The following is a 19429-nucleotide window of genomic DNA, read 5'->3' as shown; positions in this document are numbered from 1 at the left end:
GAGACCGGAAATTGCGGGAGGGGAAATCAAGAGGGCAAAGGCGGAAGTAAGCCAATGGGCGGAGGCGAAGAGGAGTAGAGTCTGAGAAAGAGACGCAGGAAACCCGTTGACTCGGAGCCGCTGCGCTTGTAAATAGATCGGCGCCCTCACGCGGGGGTCACGTGATAGAGGTGCTAGCGCGCGCGCGGAGGTTGCCGGGAGGGCACTCATCAGAGCTTGGCGGCGGGAGCTCGGAGTAACGGCGGCGGGCGGGAGCCGAGAGCGAGAGTGACGGGGGTTGGGGGGGGGAAGAGGCGCGCGCTCGCTCGCTCGGGAGTTGCGTGTGAGCGTCGCAGGTAACGGTCAGTCCAGGACGTGGTTTTGAGGAGGGTGGGGGGAAGGTGAGCGCGCGGGAGCTGCGTGGAGGAGGGCGGGGCTCAATTTAAAATGCCTCACCTTGGCTTCGGTTTTTTTTGGTGTTGGTTTTTTAAAACGGGACGGTGGTTCTGAAGCGGTTCAACGGCTCTTGCAGCTGCCCTCTCACCCTATAAGCTGGGAAGGCGTGTTGGGCTGCTCTTTTCCTCAAGGCGAAATAGTGGTGGGCTGGGTGGGGGCTCTCGTCCCCACCTTTTTTTTTTTAAGGAATAAGGATCTGTAGGTGGGTTGTGAGAACGGGACACGGCCATGGTGTCATTAAGCCCAAGGCAGGATATTAGCAGGGGCGGTGGTTAAATATGCACAGTGGGGGGGAAGAAGCGGCTGGAAGGCTGGACACCCTGGTGGGATTCTGCAGGGACCTAGGCAGGCTAGTCCCGGATAATACTATTTGCAGCCCTCTTGATTATAATCTGTTCTTGACATTGACGACATCATGCCCATGGTGTATTTTGAGTTTAAGCACCTTTTTTTGCATTTACGTGCCAGCCCTGTCAAAGTTACAGCAGCCATATAGAATATCGAAAAGTTCATTTATTTCAGTAATTCAACTTAAAAGGTGAAACTAATAGATGATATAGACTCAGGACATGCAAAGTGAGATATGTCAAGCCTTTATTTGTTATCATTGTGATTATCATGGCATACAGCTGATGAAAACCCCAAATTAATAGTCTCAGAAAATTAGAATAGTAAATGAAATCGGCAAAACAAGGATTGCAAATAGAGCGATATTGGACCTCTGAGAAGTAGAAACATGCATATGTACTCAGTACTTGGTTTGGGCTCCCTTTGCATCAATTACTGCCTCAATGCGGTGTGGCATGGATGCTATCAGCCTGTGGCACTGCTGAGGTGTTATGAAAGACCAGGCTGCTTCAACAGCAGCCTTCAGCTCTTCTGCATTGTTTCACCTGTAGCTTCTTCTCCCTGCCTCCCAATGGATAGAGAAACTATTAAGTATTGAGGACAAATATAGGAATTAGAGGCTGGCTGAGTGTTGACATATGTAAAGTGTATGTAGGTGGCATAAATTGCACATGCATTATTTCTGAAGTGTCTTGACTTTGCTGTAATTGACAGCACATCCTTCTTCCATTTCAGCCCTCGGTATGACTTGACATGTGTTGCGTAAATTGCTCCTGCCAGACTTCCAGTTGAAAATTATAGTGTGTAAGCCCCTCAGGGTAGGGACCTGGTTTCTTGTTCTTTGTAAAGTATCATGTCTGTTTGTTTAGAGCATTTGCATCCCCACTTCAACCAAAAAGTGCTCCCAGAGTGGCTTGCATAAAATGAATTAAAACAAGACGGTCCCTGCCTAGAGGCTCACAGTAAAAAAACAAATCACACAAGGGACAGAGATGGAAAAGGGAAAGCAAACTCAGGCACCAATTCAAACAGTAGTTCCTACAGTGACTAGCTAGTATAGAAACAGATTGGTTGGCATCAGAGACATTTGATGGGGTTGGTCTTTCAGCAGAGCTGATGGGATGAGCCCTATTTCCCATCTCTCCTTCTGAGATAGCCTGATGGAATTGCTACTGCCAGGCGACAGTTGATGGTGCTATATAAATATAATACTGTGGTGATAAAATTATGAAGTTATAAACAAAGATCAGAAATGGAGGACTGTGATATATATATGGCCAGCTGGTATGAGATGAGTAAACTGAAGTGGATTGGGTTTTGGCAGGTTTTGAATAAACATTCAGAAATTTTTTTACTGATAATAATTAGCTAAACAGTTTAAGGATCTATACAACTTTGTAACATGCAGAAAACAGCATTATTAGAGAAACCAAGGACTGGAACTGAGGGAAGTTGGGGGGTGGGGTTCTGAGGGGGAGGGGAAGGGAGGAAAAATGGGGGGGGGGGAATAAGGGTGATATGTTTTTGGATAATATGTCTTGTTATAATTTTGAATTTAAAAAAAATAAAAATAAATAAATTGAGGTTAACATTTTGTTGGAGACTGCCTACTATAAAGTCCCCCCCCCCTTTCCCCCTAAAGACAAAACTGAATCCAAAATTAGCACTGGAGTAAATTAATCTCTTTATTGTGGCTATCACTACTGCTTTTCAAGTCCTAGGTTTTTTTCCTGAGCTATACGGGCTTGTCTCTACTTCTGCTTGTCCCACTGCTTTCTGCGTATTGATGTTTGTTCCGATTCAGCAGTAAAAGTCAATTTTCCCCAGGGAAAGCATTGGGGCAAACAGAAAACTACATAGTCTTAATGTCAGCAACCTGTCTTCTGCCTTGGGTTCCATTATGCAAGAAAGGTGGGATATAAATTAATAAAATAATTGGTTTAAAGCATCTGGCTGTGTTATCTTTTCTGAAAAGTATTGATTAAAACTAGGTGCATAAGAGTAAGGTGTGGTCTTTTATTGTATTCAGTTAAATAAGGTACTGAAATTTGCACACTTCCCTTCCCAAAATCAGCTTTGAGTCACCACACATTAGAACCCCTGGAACTGGGAGATGGTCCCATATGACTTGCCCTAGCTGTGACTATGTTCAACCATGGTTTAACATTATGTGAACAAGGTAGCTAAGTATATTTTGCCATGTTGTCCACACCAACAAAATGTGGTTAGCAATAATTGTGGTTAGTTTTAAACAAGCCAACTTTAAACTGTGGTTTTTGCAGCTGTACTTTTAAAACCACAACTCTGAGGAAGGTGGCAAGCTATGCTGAATTAGAAGTAACTACACAGGAGGAAAGGTTTGAGCCAAAGGCTAGGCGTGGCTTGTCATGTTATGCTAAACTGTGGTTTGAACATAGCTACTGTGCCCATCCCAAGTTTATTTTTGTTCAAGGTACTGTTCAAGCATGATGATCCTAGGCCAATATATGTAAGTAGGAAGAAAATGGGGGTTTTGCACCCTGGAGTCATATGCACCTGACATAAGCCCATCTCAGTGTTGTATTGAGCCCAAAACTTGTGAAGAGCTTTTATTCATGATGCACTCAATTATGGGCAAAATAGATATACAGTGGTACCTCGGGATGCGAATGGGATCCGTTCCGGAGCCCCGTTCGCATCCCAAACAGAACGTAAGACGCGACAGCACGTCTGCACTGGTCGCGTTTTGCCGCTTCCACGCATGTGCGTGACGTCATTTTGACCATCTGCGCATGCACGAGTGGCGAAACCCGGAAGTAACACACTCTGTTACTTTCGGGTCGCCACGGAGCACACCCCGAAAGCGCTCAACCTGAAGCGTATTTATCCCAAGGTATGATTGTAAAGGCTTAGCTTTGGGTTACCCCAGATGATACGTACCCAGGAAAGAGATGCTTTAATGTTGTGCCTAGCCCAACATTTTATATTTGCTTGAAATATGTAGTGTGAATGTTGGGGTATATTAATTGGAGTCCATGTCTTGTTTCAGGGTGAAGATTTCACAGTCCCTTTTGCATCTGTGTATTTTCCAAAGAAATGAAATTAGTGTCTGAGCTTTACACTTCATATCACTTTCACACAGATCATGGTTTGGGCAGATGCTGACATGCGTACTCTCTCTTGCTTTCTGAATGGTGACATGTAGTCAGTCAGGTGGTGTGAAGTGAGGCACTGGGTAAGGCTGCATAGCTGCTGCCCTGTTTTATTCCCAAAGTGTCTGAGCCCTGCTATGATGGGGCCCAGAAATATTCTGAGGAAATGAGGATGGCAGTAGCTGTTGTGAATGTTTTGCCCTGCACTTCTCCTCAGTGGTGGACTGAGTTCCACCAGCTGCCCCTATTGCTGCTTGCCCAGCCTGTTTAGTTAATTCTGTCAGTGTGGAAAGCAGCACTGAACAGCATTGGACCACTGCAGAGATGATGGGTGGAGCTAAACCTGGCACTGAGAAGAAAAGCACTGGGCAAAGCATCTACACTGTTTTCATTTTTGAGGGATCACTGAGCATCTTATTCAGTGCCCCTTCCAACTTGGCACCAGCCCTGCTTGCAAGAAAATTAAGTTTAAAACTAAACACAATTTTAAGACTTCTTGCAGAGAATAATCTTCCAGTGTGATGCATATGATTTGTAGTGGCCCATAGCTTATTTGGGGTCCACAGATATGCACATTTCAGGCTTCTGTTGAACCATAAAACGATGCAATGCCAGTCTTATGTGTGAGGAAGTTCTGCTGTAACGCGAAATGTTTCTCTTTTAGGGCTTGAATTACAATGAGCAAACGCAAGCTAAAGGAGGATAGCTTTACAAATGGGGAATGCATATCAAAGGTTAGTATAATTGCTTGAATAGGAGAAACAAAGTTTTAAATGAGGGGGAGGGTTTGCTGACAAGTATGTATGTCCTAATTGCACATGTCGATTCTTTTGCGACTCGTGTATGTACAAATGATGCATTTGTGGAGAGATGTGGATTCAGTCAGTCTCTCACTCTTTTTAAGTGTGTATAAATCTCTCTCACACAAACTCCTTTGATAAATTCTACCAAAACAAATTCTGCTTACCATCTGATTGGATTTGTAAATGCAGCACCAATGCAGTCGCTTACAGCTGCACATACAAACCAAGGTCTTCATGTGTAAACCAGCAAGAACACCCTCAATTCTTCTCTGTATGTTCCTTAATCCAGTAAGGGAATCCATGTGTAGAAGCCCACTTCCACAATTACATACCTAGATAATTGCATAACTAGATAATTTCTGGAGTGTATATGTGTTTGTGTGTCACGAACTAATGCCGTGGCTACTGCTTGTTAATGTTTAGCTGGGGTGGGGTCATAACGCAGTAGGTAGATCACATGATTTGCTCTGTCCACCAAACTTTAGTTCCAAATTTAGTCTCCAGCATCATCAGACAGGACTGGGAAACCTCCTTGTCTGAAACCCCGGAGAGACACTGCCAGTCAGAAAATACATTGCTGAGATAGATGACCAATGGTCTGACTTGGTATATGCCATTTGCAATGTTCCTATGTAACTGCATCCCTACTATAAAGAATCCTGGAAATTTGTACTATAGCAGGGTGGGGAACATTTTTCAGTCTGAGGGTGGAAGTGGACAGAACAACAGTGGAATATAAGAACTATCAAACTAGTGCTAATACTCCATTTTTGTGTAAGGTGATAAAGAGGTTCATGGCGGAGCAACTGCAGGTGTTTCTAGATGAACTGACTAGATCCAGTGCAATCTGGAATCAGTCCTGAGTTTGGGACTGAATCAGCCTTGGTTCCACCAATGGATGGTGCTTTCTGAACCATCCTGGACCCTGTGATCATTAAGGCCCTTCTTCAATCTTCTTACACTGAAGATCTGGAGAGTTCGGTTCCGTTTTTACTTCAGGGTCGTGTCCAAAAGTAGCATTGGGAGACAGTTATTTGGGGCCATGGAAGTTACATTATGGGGTCCCCTCGGGTAATATTTTGTTCCCAGTACTGTTTAATATCTATATGAAGCTGTTGAGAATGGTCATTAGGAGTCTAGGGGCAAGGTGTCATCAGTATGCTGATTATATCCATCTCTGTTACATCTGAACTGAGATGTTGTTAAAGACCTGGACTAGTGCCTAGATGCAGTTAGGCCAGTAAGCAGAGTCTGAATCCTGGGATATGGGAGAAAGGCCGGTTGCCTGCTCTGGTTGGACCTGTACTTTATTAATCCTCCTCCCACTAGAAATCAAGCAGGTACCATCCCTTATAAGTTGCAGACACCTGATTAAAACTATTTTATTCCATAAGGCATTTTTACCATGAATGCTTCTTTGATGTTTTAATCTATGTTTAATTTATGTTTTATATTCTATGTTTGCATTTTGTAAGCTGTTTTGGGACCCAGAAGGAGAATGGCAAGATATAAATTGTGAAAATAAATCAATAACAAATTTGTAGCTTACCAACTTCCACAGGATAAGAGAAAATTGTTAAATGACAGCTGGTTGTGCTGTACATATTTGATGTCTCTATAACTCAATATATGCAGGTACAAAGAATATTGCGTGAAAGGTTCTGTCACCAGAGTCAAAATGGGAAGTTGTTTGGAACTGAGCTGCAATACAAGTAAGGAAACAGTGTATTTATGTTTGTTTCAGATAACCCCTTTACTGATCTTGTGAACTTTAAACTGCAAATTTAGTAGATAACAAGATTTCAAAGATTTGTCCCCCAAATACTGGTTTCTTACCCATCCTCAAAGGGACTCTAAAAAGACTAAAACATATTCATAGCGAGGGAGGAAATGTTCCCAGTGGTTCTTATGGCATACCTCAAATGAAAGCTCTGTTTTCATTGGATCATCACAGTGGCCATCACAGTGCCATTGCCCTCCCAGCCTTAATGGATCATTTCACTGAACATGGTAGAAAAGCAACAGCCATACTTGTCCCGGAATCCTTTTCAGTAACATGGTCTCGTCAGCACCATAGCAGCTATTACATTAAGGAGGATGAGGGGTTCTAATCCTAACGCATCATCACTTAACCTTACACAGGGCTCAAAAAGAAGTGTAATCTAGGTTCCCGCCAGTAAATAATGTGTTGTTGAAGAGAAGACAGCAGAAACTCTTTCATCATTTTTTAAAAAAAATTGAATAGTTAATAACCATTAAAATGATATGAAATCAAGTACAGTGGTACCTTGGGTTACAGACGCATCAGGTTACAGACGCTTCAGGTTACAGTCTCCGCTAATCCAGAAATAGTACCTCGGGTTAAGAACTTTGCTTTAGGATGAGAACAGAAAGGCCCCATTAGCTAAAGTGGTGCTTCAGGTTAAGAACAGTTTCAGGTTAAGAATGGACCTCCAGAACGAATTAAGTTCTTAACCCGAGGTACCACTGTATAAAGCTAGTCAAAATTACCCTACTTATTAAAATAAGTTTGTACCTAATTTTTTAACAAGCTTAGAGATATACTTACAGAGCCTATAAATCTAGGGTTAGAATTTGTCAGTAAAGATTTGTTTTTTAATTAACTGTCCTTTTTTTTCCTTCCAAGAAGAAAGCTAGCTTCTTGAGAATCAGAAAAGCATTTAAATGACAATTGCACAGACAAATCTGTTCTGTTCTATTTCTTGGTGTCATAATGTGTTTTCCGGATGGGTAAAGGGAGGTGGGCTGAGACTTTTTAAAAATAATGTGATTTTGTTTCTCTGAGATGAAATTTGATATCTGAAATTATTCCAGGTCTAAAGTTATTTGTATTCCTCATTCTCTCTCTCCTCATCCTTTACTCAGACAATTACTCGAGCTTCTGAAACGTACTGCTATCAATGGTGAAAGCAACTCTGTACTCATTATTGGACCTCGGGGATCAGGGAAGACTCTGGTAATATTTAATTCCATTTAGTTTTTATATATTGAGTCCCATGTGGAAAGTTGTAACTTAATGTACTGCATGAAAATTATCAGTGAAATTCGTTTTCTTATAAATCAAATGCTGGCTTTGTGGTGAGAGGGAAGAAATTTATTTCATAATGATGTTAAACCGAGTTCACCAGCCTATGTATTTTTGGTACACAGAATGTGACTCTCAGAGCCTTTAACCTTGCTTTAACTTGTTTAGTTGTGCGCTTTCTTTCAAACCTTTGAGATGCTTTAGCTTCTTAATGTGTTATTTTATTAGAGTTTCTACCTTTTATTCTATATTGATTTTTTTAGGTCTCTTGACTAGAAAAATCCTTTCTAAACTTCATAAATAAAACTGTTTTCTAATTAAGCTTTATTTTCTAGTTTTGATAGGATTATATTCTATGGTATCCATCCAGTAAGGGGAGGGAGAACAAGTATGTTCTCCTCCATCCTTTCCACCTTCTCAGGCTGTTCTGAAGGATCCCCATATCCTCTTGGGATTTGAGGAAGATGCAGGGGGATCAGAATACCATTGGCTGCAAATTTAACTCTTTGGCATGCTTCCTGACTAATACCATGTAGGGAATTGATACTTTGAATCCCTTGCTTTTATTTGTTATTATATTTATTTATATCCATTTTTAATGATACAAATCCTTATATGTAAAACCAAAATAAAACAATGAAGACAATATCAAAAAATAATTGTCAGGATCTTTCCCACAAGGCGCTTACTGGTAGATAGCCCTGTTGTAGGAAGGCACAGGCCACCTGGAATAGGAGCAAATCTCTACTATTTTTCCTCTGTCATACCATTGTTTTTTTCATTTGTTGCAATTATGAAATAACTTTTAAAAGCTGCAACAAATGATACATTCCACTTGATGCATTTAAAAGGTTGCGGTTTTAATATGTTCTTTATTGGAAACCAGAAGTAGTCTTAAATCTAATTGAATAATTATTTGTTCAGGTTCAAATGAAACTTTCTATGCACAGAAAGGACTTAAATCCATTGGGAGTGCCACAGATAGAAGCAGGAATAGGTTTATGGCAGTTTCTTTCTACAGATTTCCGTTCTGTCCCAGAAGTTACCCCAACCCACCAGTGCAGACTTTTAGCACCATGGGGTACAGTGGAATAATAAGTAGAAATCCTTCTCTTCTCTTCTCAGCTCTCCCCACCCCTGCTCCCAAATTCTGTGCTGGAATCCAGTCCCTTCTATAAACAGATTTTCAATTTTTGCTATTATAATAGTATAAGTCATGCTCATAAAAACTTGTTTCAGTTTTAAATCCTGATACTATGTAGTAAGCATATGGCATAAGAATTTATGTTTTGTTTTATTTCTTCCTAGTTAACATGTCATGTCTTAAAGAAGCTCATGGAAGTAAAGGAAGTAAGAGAAAACATCTTACAAGTTCATTTAAATGGTATGTAATTTGGTCACATCAGCTGAATTTCCTTGAAGATAGTGCTAATTGAGCCTTGTAATTTTGTACTGATTTATTTCAATTAACAATTGCAAGGGATTGTACTTATTGTAGCCATAGTATCTACTGACAGCAGAGATAGAATTGTACATAAAAGCTCTTTAAAAGCTGTGTTAACATAAAAGCTATGTTAACATAGGGTAGCTTTATAAAAACCAAGTATATAGCCTCATGTGAGCAGACATCCACATGTGCAATGGAATTTCTATTACCCACTCTGCACCCCTGTTGCAAGTCTGCTCCAGATGATCCCCTAACCACCCAGGGTAGATTGCCAGGAGCAGGCTACAGAGGGAGGAGAGAAAATGAAAGTCATGGTGCATAAGTGGAAGTTCATCCTGTTCACACCTGGAAGTTGGATACCACCATATATTATCAGTTTTAACAATGGGTTGCTTTAAAGGGTTGAGAATATGCCATGTGATCAAGATTCAACAACTTACTGTTTAGCACAAACCATAGTTTGTTGTCAATCTGAACAGGCAAACAGGTTTGCACTTTCCTTCCAAGAATTGCAAACCCTGCCGTAGTCTGTAGGTCTTGTTCAAGGGGCATCTAGACAGGATTTGAATGTGTGAGGTGAAGGAGTTGGAGAAGGGAGTATGCAAGCTCAAGGCTTACTCATATCATACCAAACAAGGCTTTGTTGCACTTGAACTGGCTAGCTTTCATCATTCTGAAACTAAGGATCCAATGCATCTTTGAGAAAAATGAGCATGTGATCCTTGGATACTTAATGACATTTCTAAAATTTGCTTTGGATGCTATTATTTGTTGAAATATAAAATGCATTCTTTTTTCTGTCTTTCTAGTGGGGTTTATAGAATTTCCAAATCTAGAATATTACGTGTATTTGCAATTGTCTTCTAGGGTTACTACAGACCAATGATAAAATTGCTCTTAAGGAGATTACAAGACAGCTAAATCTAGAAAATGTGGTTGGAGATAAAGTTTTTGTAAGTAAAACATTTAGCTGTACTTAAAAATATATAGTCCACATTGTTGTACTCTTTCAACTTGTAAGTATATCCATATGCTGCAAAATCATAAAACCATGTAAGGGGCATTGCAAATGCATTTCTCCCTTTTAGATTTCTTAGACTGCAACACAACCAGCTGGGTTCTTATTATTTAATTGTTTATTTAATTGTTTATTGTTATGCTCCCAAATACCTGAAGGCAGAAAAAATGTCATCATTCCTTTGTTGTCCCCTTCCCTTTAGTGACATTTTTTTTCCTGTCCTTGCTTGAAGCAGGTCTTTATATTATTATTAATATGCCACCCAGCTGACTGAGTTGCCCCACTCTGGATGGTTCCCAACAAGATACTAATAGCACTATAAAACAGCCATTAAAAACTTCCCAGTAGAGGGCTGCCTTCACATGTCTTCTAAAAGTCATATAGTTATTTATCTGTTTATCCCCTGCAACTGATTATTCCGCTCTGATTACACTTTGTAGAAGCTGTTGCATTTTTATTTTTATTTTTGCAATAGCATACAGTTCTACAAAATACAATGGATGGGATTCTGGGGGTGTTGTTCTAGGGGTCCCCCCGCGCCAAAGAAAAGCCAATTTCACATGGTACAGTGGTGGTGGGAGGAGAGGGGAAGCCCTGCTGCACAAATGGGAATGTTTGTGCATAGGTTCTGCAGATAGGCACTCATTTGGTGAATCCTGCTACATGTTTTTATTTTAAAGCTTAATATGTACCAGATAATCATTCAGATGTTGTTATCTTTTAGGGTAGTTTTGCAGAAAACCTCACGTTTCTTCTTGAAGCATTAAAGAGAGGTAAACATATTTTCTTGGTGATTAATAACACGTTATTGGGCGTTAATGACAAACACTAATACCTACTCTATCCAGATTACTAACTGGTATCCATTAGCATTTCTACAACCCCTGTTTTAAGCAGCTGCACTGGTTGCCAGTTTGTTTGCAGGCTCAGTTCAAATACCACACTTTGGTATTTAAAGCTCTAAGCAACGTAGGCCCCAAATATCTGACAGCTTGACTCCTTCTCTACTATCTCCTTCTCTCAGACCATTAAGATCAGCAGAGGAGCCCCTCTTGGTATTTCTGTGTCCCACAGAAGTTTGCGATTGGCCACTAGGGAGTGGGTATTCTCTGGTAGCTGCTAAATTGTGGAAATCTCTCCTGCTTGAGGTGCATCTATCATCCTTGTGGTACAGTTTTCCCCCTATGCTGAAGATGTGCCTCTTTACCCTGATCTTTGTAACGTTATTCTCTGTTTTTTATATTGTAGTTCCGCTGCTGCATTAAATATTAGTACCATTCTATTTTAAATTATATCATTGTTTTGTCACACCCTCCCTGGGACCTTATGGTGAAGGGTGGGTAAGAAAATCTGTAACTTGATTACTGCAGTAAAGGAACTAAAGTGAAATGTTAGGTGGCTTTGCCTTCTTACAATGAATTGGAAGTTCTTGCTAAATTGCAAGTTATGTTACAGTTCTTTCAGTTGCTTGCAAAGAGATTACCTGTTGAGCTAGTGGAAGTCTTTGTGTAGAACCACTTAGTTGAATTGGGTCCCTAATATTTACCCGTTTGTTTTATGTGTTAGGTGACCGTGCTCACAGTTGCCCGGTGCTGTTCATCCTAGATGAGTTTGATCTGTTTGTTCATCATAAGAACCAGACTTTGCTGTATAACCTCTTTGATGTGTCCCAGTCAGCACAGACACCTATAGCTGTTGTTGGTCTGACTTGTAGGCTGGTAAAATGAATTTACTTTTCTCTTAATATATGTCGCCACCAGTGCATGCAAATTCAGATGATGACTAGTAAAGATGCTTCTCTTTAATTGGCTAGAGACCCTGTGCAGAGAAAAGTAAGAGACTTTTAGGGATTGTGAATCATTTTCATTATTAAATAAAGAATGCTACTTTAACCACACTTAGTAGAACTTCCTGTGTGTGCTACTGGAGTTGAAATAGCTTAGTCAGTTGAAAAGATTCTGTTCTTCTAATGAGGTTTGATTGAGAAATCTTAACATGAAATACCTGTTCAAATAATCATTTTTAATAGATAATACAATTCAGATAAAAATAATTTAAATAAGTTGCCACCACTGGTATGCCTAATAAACTGAAAACTAACCTAGATATTTGATAGTAACTGTGATCTCTAGAATTTTCTGTGGCAAGCATTTAACCTATGTATACAGAATTTCAGATAAACTGTTTTATAACGTATGTATTGGAGTTGTCATTCTGCAGAGCTGGCAAATGCTCAAACATAATTCTGAGGTCAATTTTCATCCTTAAAAAGTAAAAAAAAAAAGTAAAAAGGTTATCTAGCAATCAATATGTTTTCTTGTAGATTTCTTACGTTTTTGTTCTGTTTGCAATTTTTCACTAGGACATTCTTGAACTCATGGAGAAGAGAGTGAAGTCAAGATTTTCACACCGGCAAATATACTTAATGAATTCATTTGATTTTAAAAAATATCTGAATATTTGTAAAGAACAGTTATCCCTGCCTGCAGTATTTCCAGAAAAGTCCTTTATTCAGAAATGGAATAAGAATGTACAGGTGATTGAAATAATAGTAATAATCAGTCAATTGAAATTTCTTGCTGAAGATCTTCAAACTGCTGGATAACAGCGCTTATACAGCTTAAAAAGGAATGCATTGGAATGTACATTTTCTAGTAGAAATTAGGATCCAAGTTATTGTGTCTGTTAGTGCACAGACTTCCACTTGTGAAATGGAAATTTCCCCTCCTCTTCCTTGCAAATGCCCCTTTGGTGACCTCAAAATCAGCTCTGGATAGTTTGGGGACCCCTGGAGCAGCTTTTGGAGTTGCATGGGAGGAGAGGAAAGGAAAGTATTGTTGTGTGAGCAGAGTTCTGTGTACAAGCCATAATTTCTAATTTTAAAAGGAGTAGAAAAATTTCATATCAAGTATTACTTGAAGGTATTTTATTGCTTCCCTACATTCTGTTTTCAAAACCAGGCACCATGTACATCTAACACTGGTATCTGCCTCTGTAATTAAAAATTAGTTTGAAAATTGCAATACTAGATTACAACCTAGTTTTGTGAGTTTGATGGACTTCCATTTCATGCAGCTCAGTGTGGTGCCTTCCATACTTCTAGATGTGTATCTGAAGAAGTGTGCACTCACACGAAAGCTTTTGCCAAGAACAAACTTAGTTGGTCTCTAAGGTTCTACTAGACAATTTTTTTATACAGTATATTTAGATTGTAGAGTGAAGATCTCAAACACTGTTATGAAGAGCTACTATGGTAAAATTACTGTATTTATCACATTTTTAATACAAGACCCCTTTCAAACAGGTACATATAAATCCCCCCAAGTGAGGTAAATTAGTACATAATGACATCATCCTATAAACTGAGTTTTACTAAAGTTTCAGCTGGGCAGAAAAAAACAGTTTTTATTAGTATTTTAGTTCTTGCTTTGAAAGGTGATTGAGAGCAAAGTTTTCATCCTACTGGTCCAATCCAAATAACTATTGTTCTGGTCATTGGCCATGACAAATTTAAATAAATATAAGCAAAATAAGTACAAGCCAAAGGGATGACGCACCACAAATAATAGTCTCTATTTAGATCTCTTTATCTCCCTTACAGTTCACTGCCGTATAGTCCAGCATCGTCTTTCTGATCTTTTTGTTAAAACCAACCACATGGTTTGCTTTTGATAAATTATAACAGATTATATGTTTGTGATCTTCCCTGAATCACTTTGTGTTATTTTATCAACTGTGTTATCCTACCACCTGTATAAAAATGTTTTAGGTGAATTAAGATGAGTAGATTGCTTAAAAATTACTGATTTTGAAAATAATGTTTTAGTCTCTCTTAGAAGACCAAAAGGTGCAAGATGTACTGCAAAATCAATTCCATTATAGTAAAGACCTGCGGTCTCTCTTCATGTTGTTGGTAAGATCTTGGCACGTTTATTTCTGACTCACATTTTACTGCTATTCATGGAAATAAACTGATACTTCTAGTTACAAATGGAGTTAATACAACTACTATATAAAAGAAAACTAATATGGAAAGGAATATGTTTTGATACAGCATGCTGGCTTAGCCCTTTTCTAGTGGTAAATGTTTTTCTGAGGATGGGATCCAGAGTTCACTCTTGCCATCAGCAGTATTCCCTGAGGAGAGTTCCACTCAGGAGATGCACTTAAGGGCAGAAGGTGATTACCCCTCCTTTAGCTCATAGCAACACTTTCCCGTGGAGCAGTGTGGAAAGTCTGTGCCTTTTAAGTTCTAATAAAATTCTGCAAGTCCGACTTCAGTGATGTTTGTACTTGTGAGTCAAACCACTTCAAGATTTTGATGGCAATAAATACAGAGAAGTCTTAAAATAATGTGTAGTTCTATTTGCTAATGATCACAGCCATTGCTTGTGCAGTACAAGGCTCCCTGTTGACTCTCATGACATTTATTATGTTTGGTATGTCTTACTGTCTTAAGCACTGGAAGGACCTGTATACAGTTAGGAATGTTAAATATTTCCCCTTTATTCTGTTTTATGTATTCTGACTGCAGGATTTGGGTTCAGAAACTGTGTAGAGAAACAAGTTTATTAAGGTTCTGTCTCTGGCCTGGTTTGAATATAACATTCCAGGCTCTATAAACCATTTCTTAGGAGGCCAGGGACCCATGTCATGCCCTCATGCTTGTCTCTTGCCCCTCCTCTCTGCCTGCATACTAGCTTTAGTGAGGATATATTGGTTCCTTCTAAACAAGAAATATTTGTTAAGTCTGTAAGAGGAAATTCTGCTTTAAAACTGGGTTTACTTTTTGGTGTGGGCAGTATCCAAAGTGGATTAGCTCCTGCTTGCTCGTCAGGCATAGAATTGTGTGACTTGGCTTTTTGTACTATTCCCTCTCCAAAGGAATTCTTCTCCATTTCTTCCCTACCTTTCAAAAGGAGCAATTGCGGCATCCCTTTCTCCAAAGGAAACCCCTGCCCCAAGACCACCACTTTGCTTTCCTCAGGGAAGTTTCTATTGTGGGGAGAGCTCTATTGCATGTTCCTTCATCATGGTACAGTGGCTTCACCCACTGAAGGTCTTGCATAGCTTTTACATATTCTGCCTTAGATATCGTCAACACTACACAAGTCATGGAGTGTTGGTACTGTGCAAGTTTTTTCTGGTTGGTGTGTGGAAGTATTCAAGACCATACCTTTACTAAGATGTGCATATTTTCAACAAGGAGCCCTCACCCTTATGGGTGGCCATCACCTTGTTCAAAATTCCACCACAAGAGGTCTTCACTTCTTCAATTCCTCCATCACAACCCACTATTCCCTTAACTTCCTTCTATAACTGTATTTTTCTGCTACAGTATTGGCCGTGGCCTCAAACTTGGGAAGGACTTTCAGAGAGGGCATAGTGCCAAAAAGCCCAGTCACATGATTTTCTGCCTATTTTCAAAATAGGAGTTCACAGACTAACCAGAAAGAACCTTCACTTGTAAGTACCAATTTTCCAATCTCCACGCTGCAAACATTAATTTTTTTAAGAGTAGTCCTCTTTATAATGCAGCCGAATTGGACTTAAATCCATCTAGGTTGTTCTTGGTCTGATAAAACATTGTATTACATTTTCTGATTGCCTCCTGAGCATTGTGTGTTGTTTCCAAAATTACTTCTATTTCAAAGAGTAAAATAAGTAGGTGTAAAATTATCAAAGATCCTAAAAATGGATATTGCAATCAATATATAGCACTGTTGGATGGATTCTGCAGTAATACTCTCAGTTGAATGTTACAAACTATTTCGTATTGTAAATAACTATAGATGCTTTTATAATGACTTTAAGTCATTAAATATTTAAATTATTATTTTGTCTTCAGATGCTTGCTTCAAGTAGTATAACTGTGTCTCACCCGTATATCAGTGCATCAGACCTTCTTGAAGCAGGCAAACACTGCAGAATGGACTCTAAAGCAAATATTGTACATGGTAAGATGACAGTGTGTACTTACTATCTTAAATTATGTGAGCAAGTTCTGAAATGCACTTTATGCTTTGAAACATGCTCTGCAATTGGGTGTTTCTCCCTCTCCTCACTTGCTCTTCATCCTTTGTGGATCTCCAGATTCTCAAGGATGACTGAGGTGGGCACTAAATGCACGGTTTGTTGAGGCTAGTCTTGACACTGCCACACAGCATCAGACATGTCTCAGTGGTAGATCATAAATACTGGGGAGGTGGAATAAGGCAACGGTTTAAGTATGCTGTCGCCAGTGAGTTTATGGCTTTATGTTTAATAATAGTAAGACCTCAGGAGAGTGCTGGCAACCTGTACAGCTCCTGCAACACAGGTGTTATACTGGATGTGGGTACCAGTGGCCAGTAGCAACTCCAGAGTGACCCCTCCCCACAAAAAAGACTGCATAGCTGTTCCTTTAGAAGGGAGTGCAGGCTGCTGGCAGCTCCAGACAATGGAACCACTCAACCATAGTGCTTCTGTTTTGCTAGAACTTAAGCTCAGTTTATTGGCCCTCATCAAACCCACACTGCATCCAGGAGGTGGTCCAGAATTTGCACAGCCTCAGCTGTAGGCTATTAGTCAGAAGTCTCTGAACCATCTGGGAAAGCTTTGCTGGCCAACAACTACAGGATACAGTGGTACCTCGGGTTAAGAACTTAATTCGTTCTGGAGGCCCGTTCTTAACCTGAAGCACCACTTTAGCTAATGGGGCCTCCTGCTGTTGCCACGCCGCCAGAGCACAATTTCTGTTCTCATCCTGAAGCAAAGTTCTTAACCCGAGGTACTATTTCTGGGTTAGTGGAGTCTGTAACCTGAAGCACCTGTAACCTGAAGCGTATGTAACCCGAGGTACCACTGTACAACGTACCCAGAGAGTGGGGCAGGTCCTACCCAACAGGTTGTCACCTTGGCGTAAAACCATGTTAGGCTTAGGGTTATAATTGACCAAGTAGACTTCCTTTCCTTTATTTGATTTTAGAAATTTAAAGTCAGCTTTCCTTTTGAAAGCTTGAAGGAAGAAATAATAAAAATAGTTTCAAATAGCTGTTAACATTTTAGATTAGGCATTTAAAAAGCTATACTGCCATGAAAATAGCTATTAAGAATTGTCTTCTTTCTCTAATAGGTTTGTCTGTGTTGGAACTCTGCCTCATAATAGCCATGAAACATTTAAATGATACTTATGGAGGAGAACCATTTAATTTTCAGATGGTTTATAATGGTAAGGTGACATCAGATTCGTTACAAAATGCGTAGTTTATTACCTCTAAAACAAAAGTGTAATATAATTTGTATTTGTTTTGATATAGAGTACCAGAGGTTTGTACAGAGGAAGGCACACACAGTGTACAGTTTTGAGAAACCTGTTGTTATGAAGGTATGTACTTTACTACATTCTTTTGAAACCTTCTGTTTTAGTGCCACAGGGGACAAATAGTTTGAAATAAGATTGAAAGAAGAACTGGAACTGTAAGATTTAGCTCCCATTTTTTAAAAAAAATATATTCTAAAATGTTTTAGGGTTGTATGCTTTACATAGGTGTCATTGTCTATCTTGGTCTTTTCATTATTGTATTTAGTACTCTGCTGCCCTCTAGTGAACATTGTATGCATACATGTAGCTTTTTTTTTTCTTTTTTTTTCCCCTTTTTTAAAATATTTTATTAAGGATTTTCTTGTTTTACAGAAGTGTAGTGCCTTGTATTTTTTCCCCCATGTAACATTTTTACAAATCCGTTTCATTTGTTGAGGCATTAGGGGGAGAGAAAAAAAAGAAACATACATGTAGCTTTTATGCTGCAAATGAGGTTTTTTTGTGATGTAGATGCTGTTTAGAAAATGAAACTAAACAGCCTAAAATAGAGGCAAGATTTTGCTGCATCTTAATTCTTATTCAGTAGCAAACTCTAATCTAAAATATCTGTAACTGCAAATTATGTTGACTTTATCTGTGGATGATGGGAAAAGATTCTAATGATGATTTGTTTGGATTTTTTTATTTTTAGGCTTATGAACACTTGCTGCATCTTGAATTGATAAAACCTGTAGAAGGACCATCTATATGCACACAGAGAGAATACTTGCTAATGAATCTTCTTTTGGACAACAACCAAATTATGGATGCTCTGCAGGTTTACCCAAATTGCCCAACTGATGTAAAGCAATGGGCTACATCTTCAGTAAATTGATTGTGGATTTGAAATATTTGATGAGATTCTGGAAAGTGGTACTTGGGTACAAATAAACCAGACGAAAAATCGGTGTTATCTATTGAAAGATGACCTTTAAAAATGTTCTTCAACTGCCCAATGTACTTGATTAAAAAGTGTATCCTTCTTTTCTTTGGTTTATTTGTTAATATTTCCAAAGAAGTGGATTTTGATCTGCAACAGAAATCCAGTTTTCTGGGTGATACCCAGATTGGAGTGAATTCATTCGCTTGAGCATGACTGAGTCTGTTGCAGTGGATCTACGCTGTGTATGACTAGCATTGCATACAGTCTGGTGTTCACCTTTTTCTTTTGGTTGTAGTCTAATAAGTGAATAAAGGAAAATGTTTCTATTTTATTACAGCCGGGGAAAATATTCTGTTTGTGTCAGTCTCTCTTCTGGTAGTTTACCAGTTGTGTTTATTTAAACTCTTATACTGAAATTTTTCTTAAGTCTTCAGGAAGCTGATGGCAAACTATTTTGGATGCTGTAATAGTTAATACAGAGAAAACAGTTCTATTAAAGTCCTGATCAAAATTGTAGGACAACTGTTTGAGAAGAGGTAACTTGGGCTAACTGCCTGGCTGGCTTTGCTTTTCCTTCTTGTGTAGGTATTGTCCATCTTACCACCTAGCAGTATTGGGGACTATAATTAGCAAAAAAAAATATCAATGTAAATACGTATATGTGGATATATATGTGAACCCGTGGGGCAATTTAAATTGGAAGTTTAGAATGGAGCAGTAATGGAGTGTGGAGCTTCAGTCTTCATAACCTTCAGCTCCTAACCTGCACTGCTCAGAGAAAGAGAACTCAGCTTTAATCATAGTCTTGAATATCCCCACAAACCAACTGCTTTCAAGGAGCCTTGTTTCAAAGCCTTTGGGCTACACTGTTGCATAGCTAAATGGGGGCTGTTAGCAGTTGTAGTTCAGCAACACACCTGTGTATCACCTCTGGCCATTGGCTGTGTCCACAGGACCCAAGGTTCCTCATTCCAGC

The 19429-nt window shown here is 39.3% G+C and overlaps 1 protein-coding gene across 5 annotated transcripts; it reads left to right on the top strand.

Moving 5' to 3' along the window:
* Positions 1 to 15: 15 nt before the first annotated feature.
* On the top strand, positions 16 to 18784 carry ORC4 (origin recognition complex subunit 4). Of its 5 annotated transcripts, none has more exons than XM_028745562.2 (14): positions 16 to 170; positions 4579 to 4648; positions 6353 to 6429; positions 7604 to 7694; positions 9072 to 9147; positions 10078 to 10163; positions 10953 to 11001; positions 11795 to 11946; positions 12591 to 12764; positions 14055 to 14141; positions 16077 to 16185; positions 17343 to 17438; positions 17527 to 17594; positions 18223 to 18784. In XM_028745562.2, exons 2-14 carry the CDS (start codon positions 4592 to 4594, stop codon positions 18403 to 18405), a joined length of 1305 nt encoding a protein of 434 aa, XP_028601395.2. In that variant the 5' UTR covers positions 16 to 170; positions 4579 to 4591; the 3' UTR covers positions 18406 to 18784. The 5 variants fall into 5 exon arrangements, with proteins under 5 accessions (XP_028601395.2, XP_077792021.1, XP_028601403.2 ...); XM_077935895.1 differs by having other exon boundaries at positions 105 to 128; XM_028745570.2 differs by lacking the exon at positions 16 to 170 and adding an exon at positions 211 to 335.
* The last annotated feature ends 645 nt before the right edge of the window (positions 18785 to 19429 follow it).

Source organism: Podarcis muralis, chromosome 1, assembly GCF_964188315.1.
Source record: "Podarcis muralis chromosome 1, rPodMur119.hap1.1, whole genome shotgun sequence".
Classification (NCBI taxonomy): Eukaryota; Metazoa; Chordata; class Lepidosauria; order Squamata; family Lacertidae; genus Podarcis; species Podarcis muralis.
Note: the sequence above shows the minus strand (reverse complement) of the source record. Positions and strands in the feature narration are given on the sequence as shown.

Excerpts from the sequence above, each read along its gene's own strand:
- ORC4 (XM_028745562.2), top strand. The coding sequence starts at position 4,592 with ATGAGCAAACGCAAGCTAAAGGAGGATAGCTTTACAAATGGGGAATGC. Across the intron at positions 4,649-6,352 it reads ATGGGGAATGCATATCAAAG|GTACAAAGAATATTGCGTGA; the intron begins GTTAGTATAATT and ends CAATATATGCAG. Across the intron at positions 6,430-7,603 it reads GGAACTGAGCTGCAATACAA|ACAATTACTCGAGCTTCTGA; the intron begins GTAAGGAAACAG and ends TCCTTTACTCAG.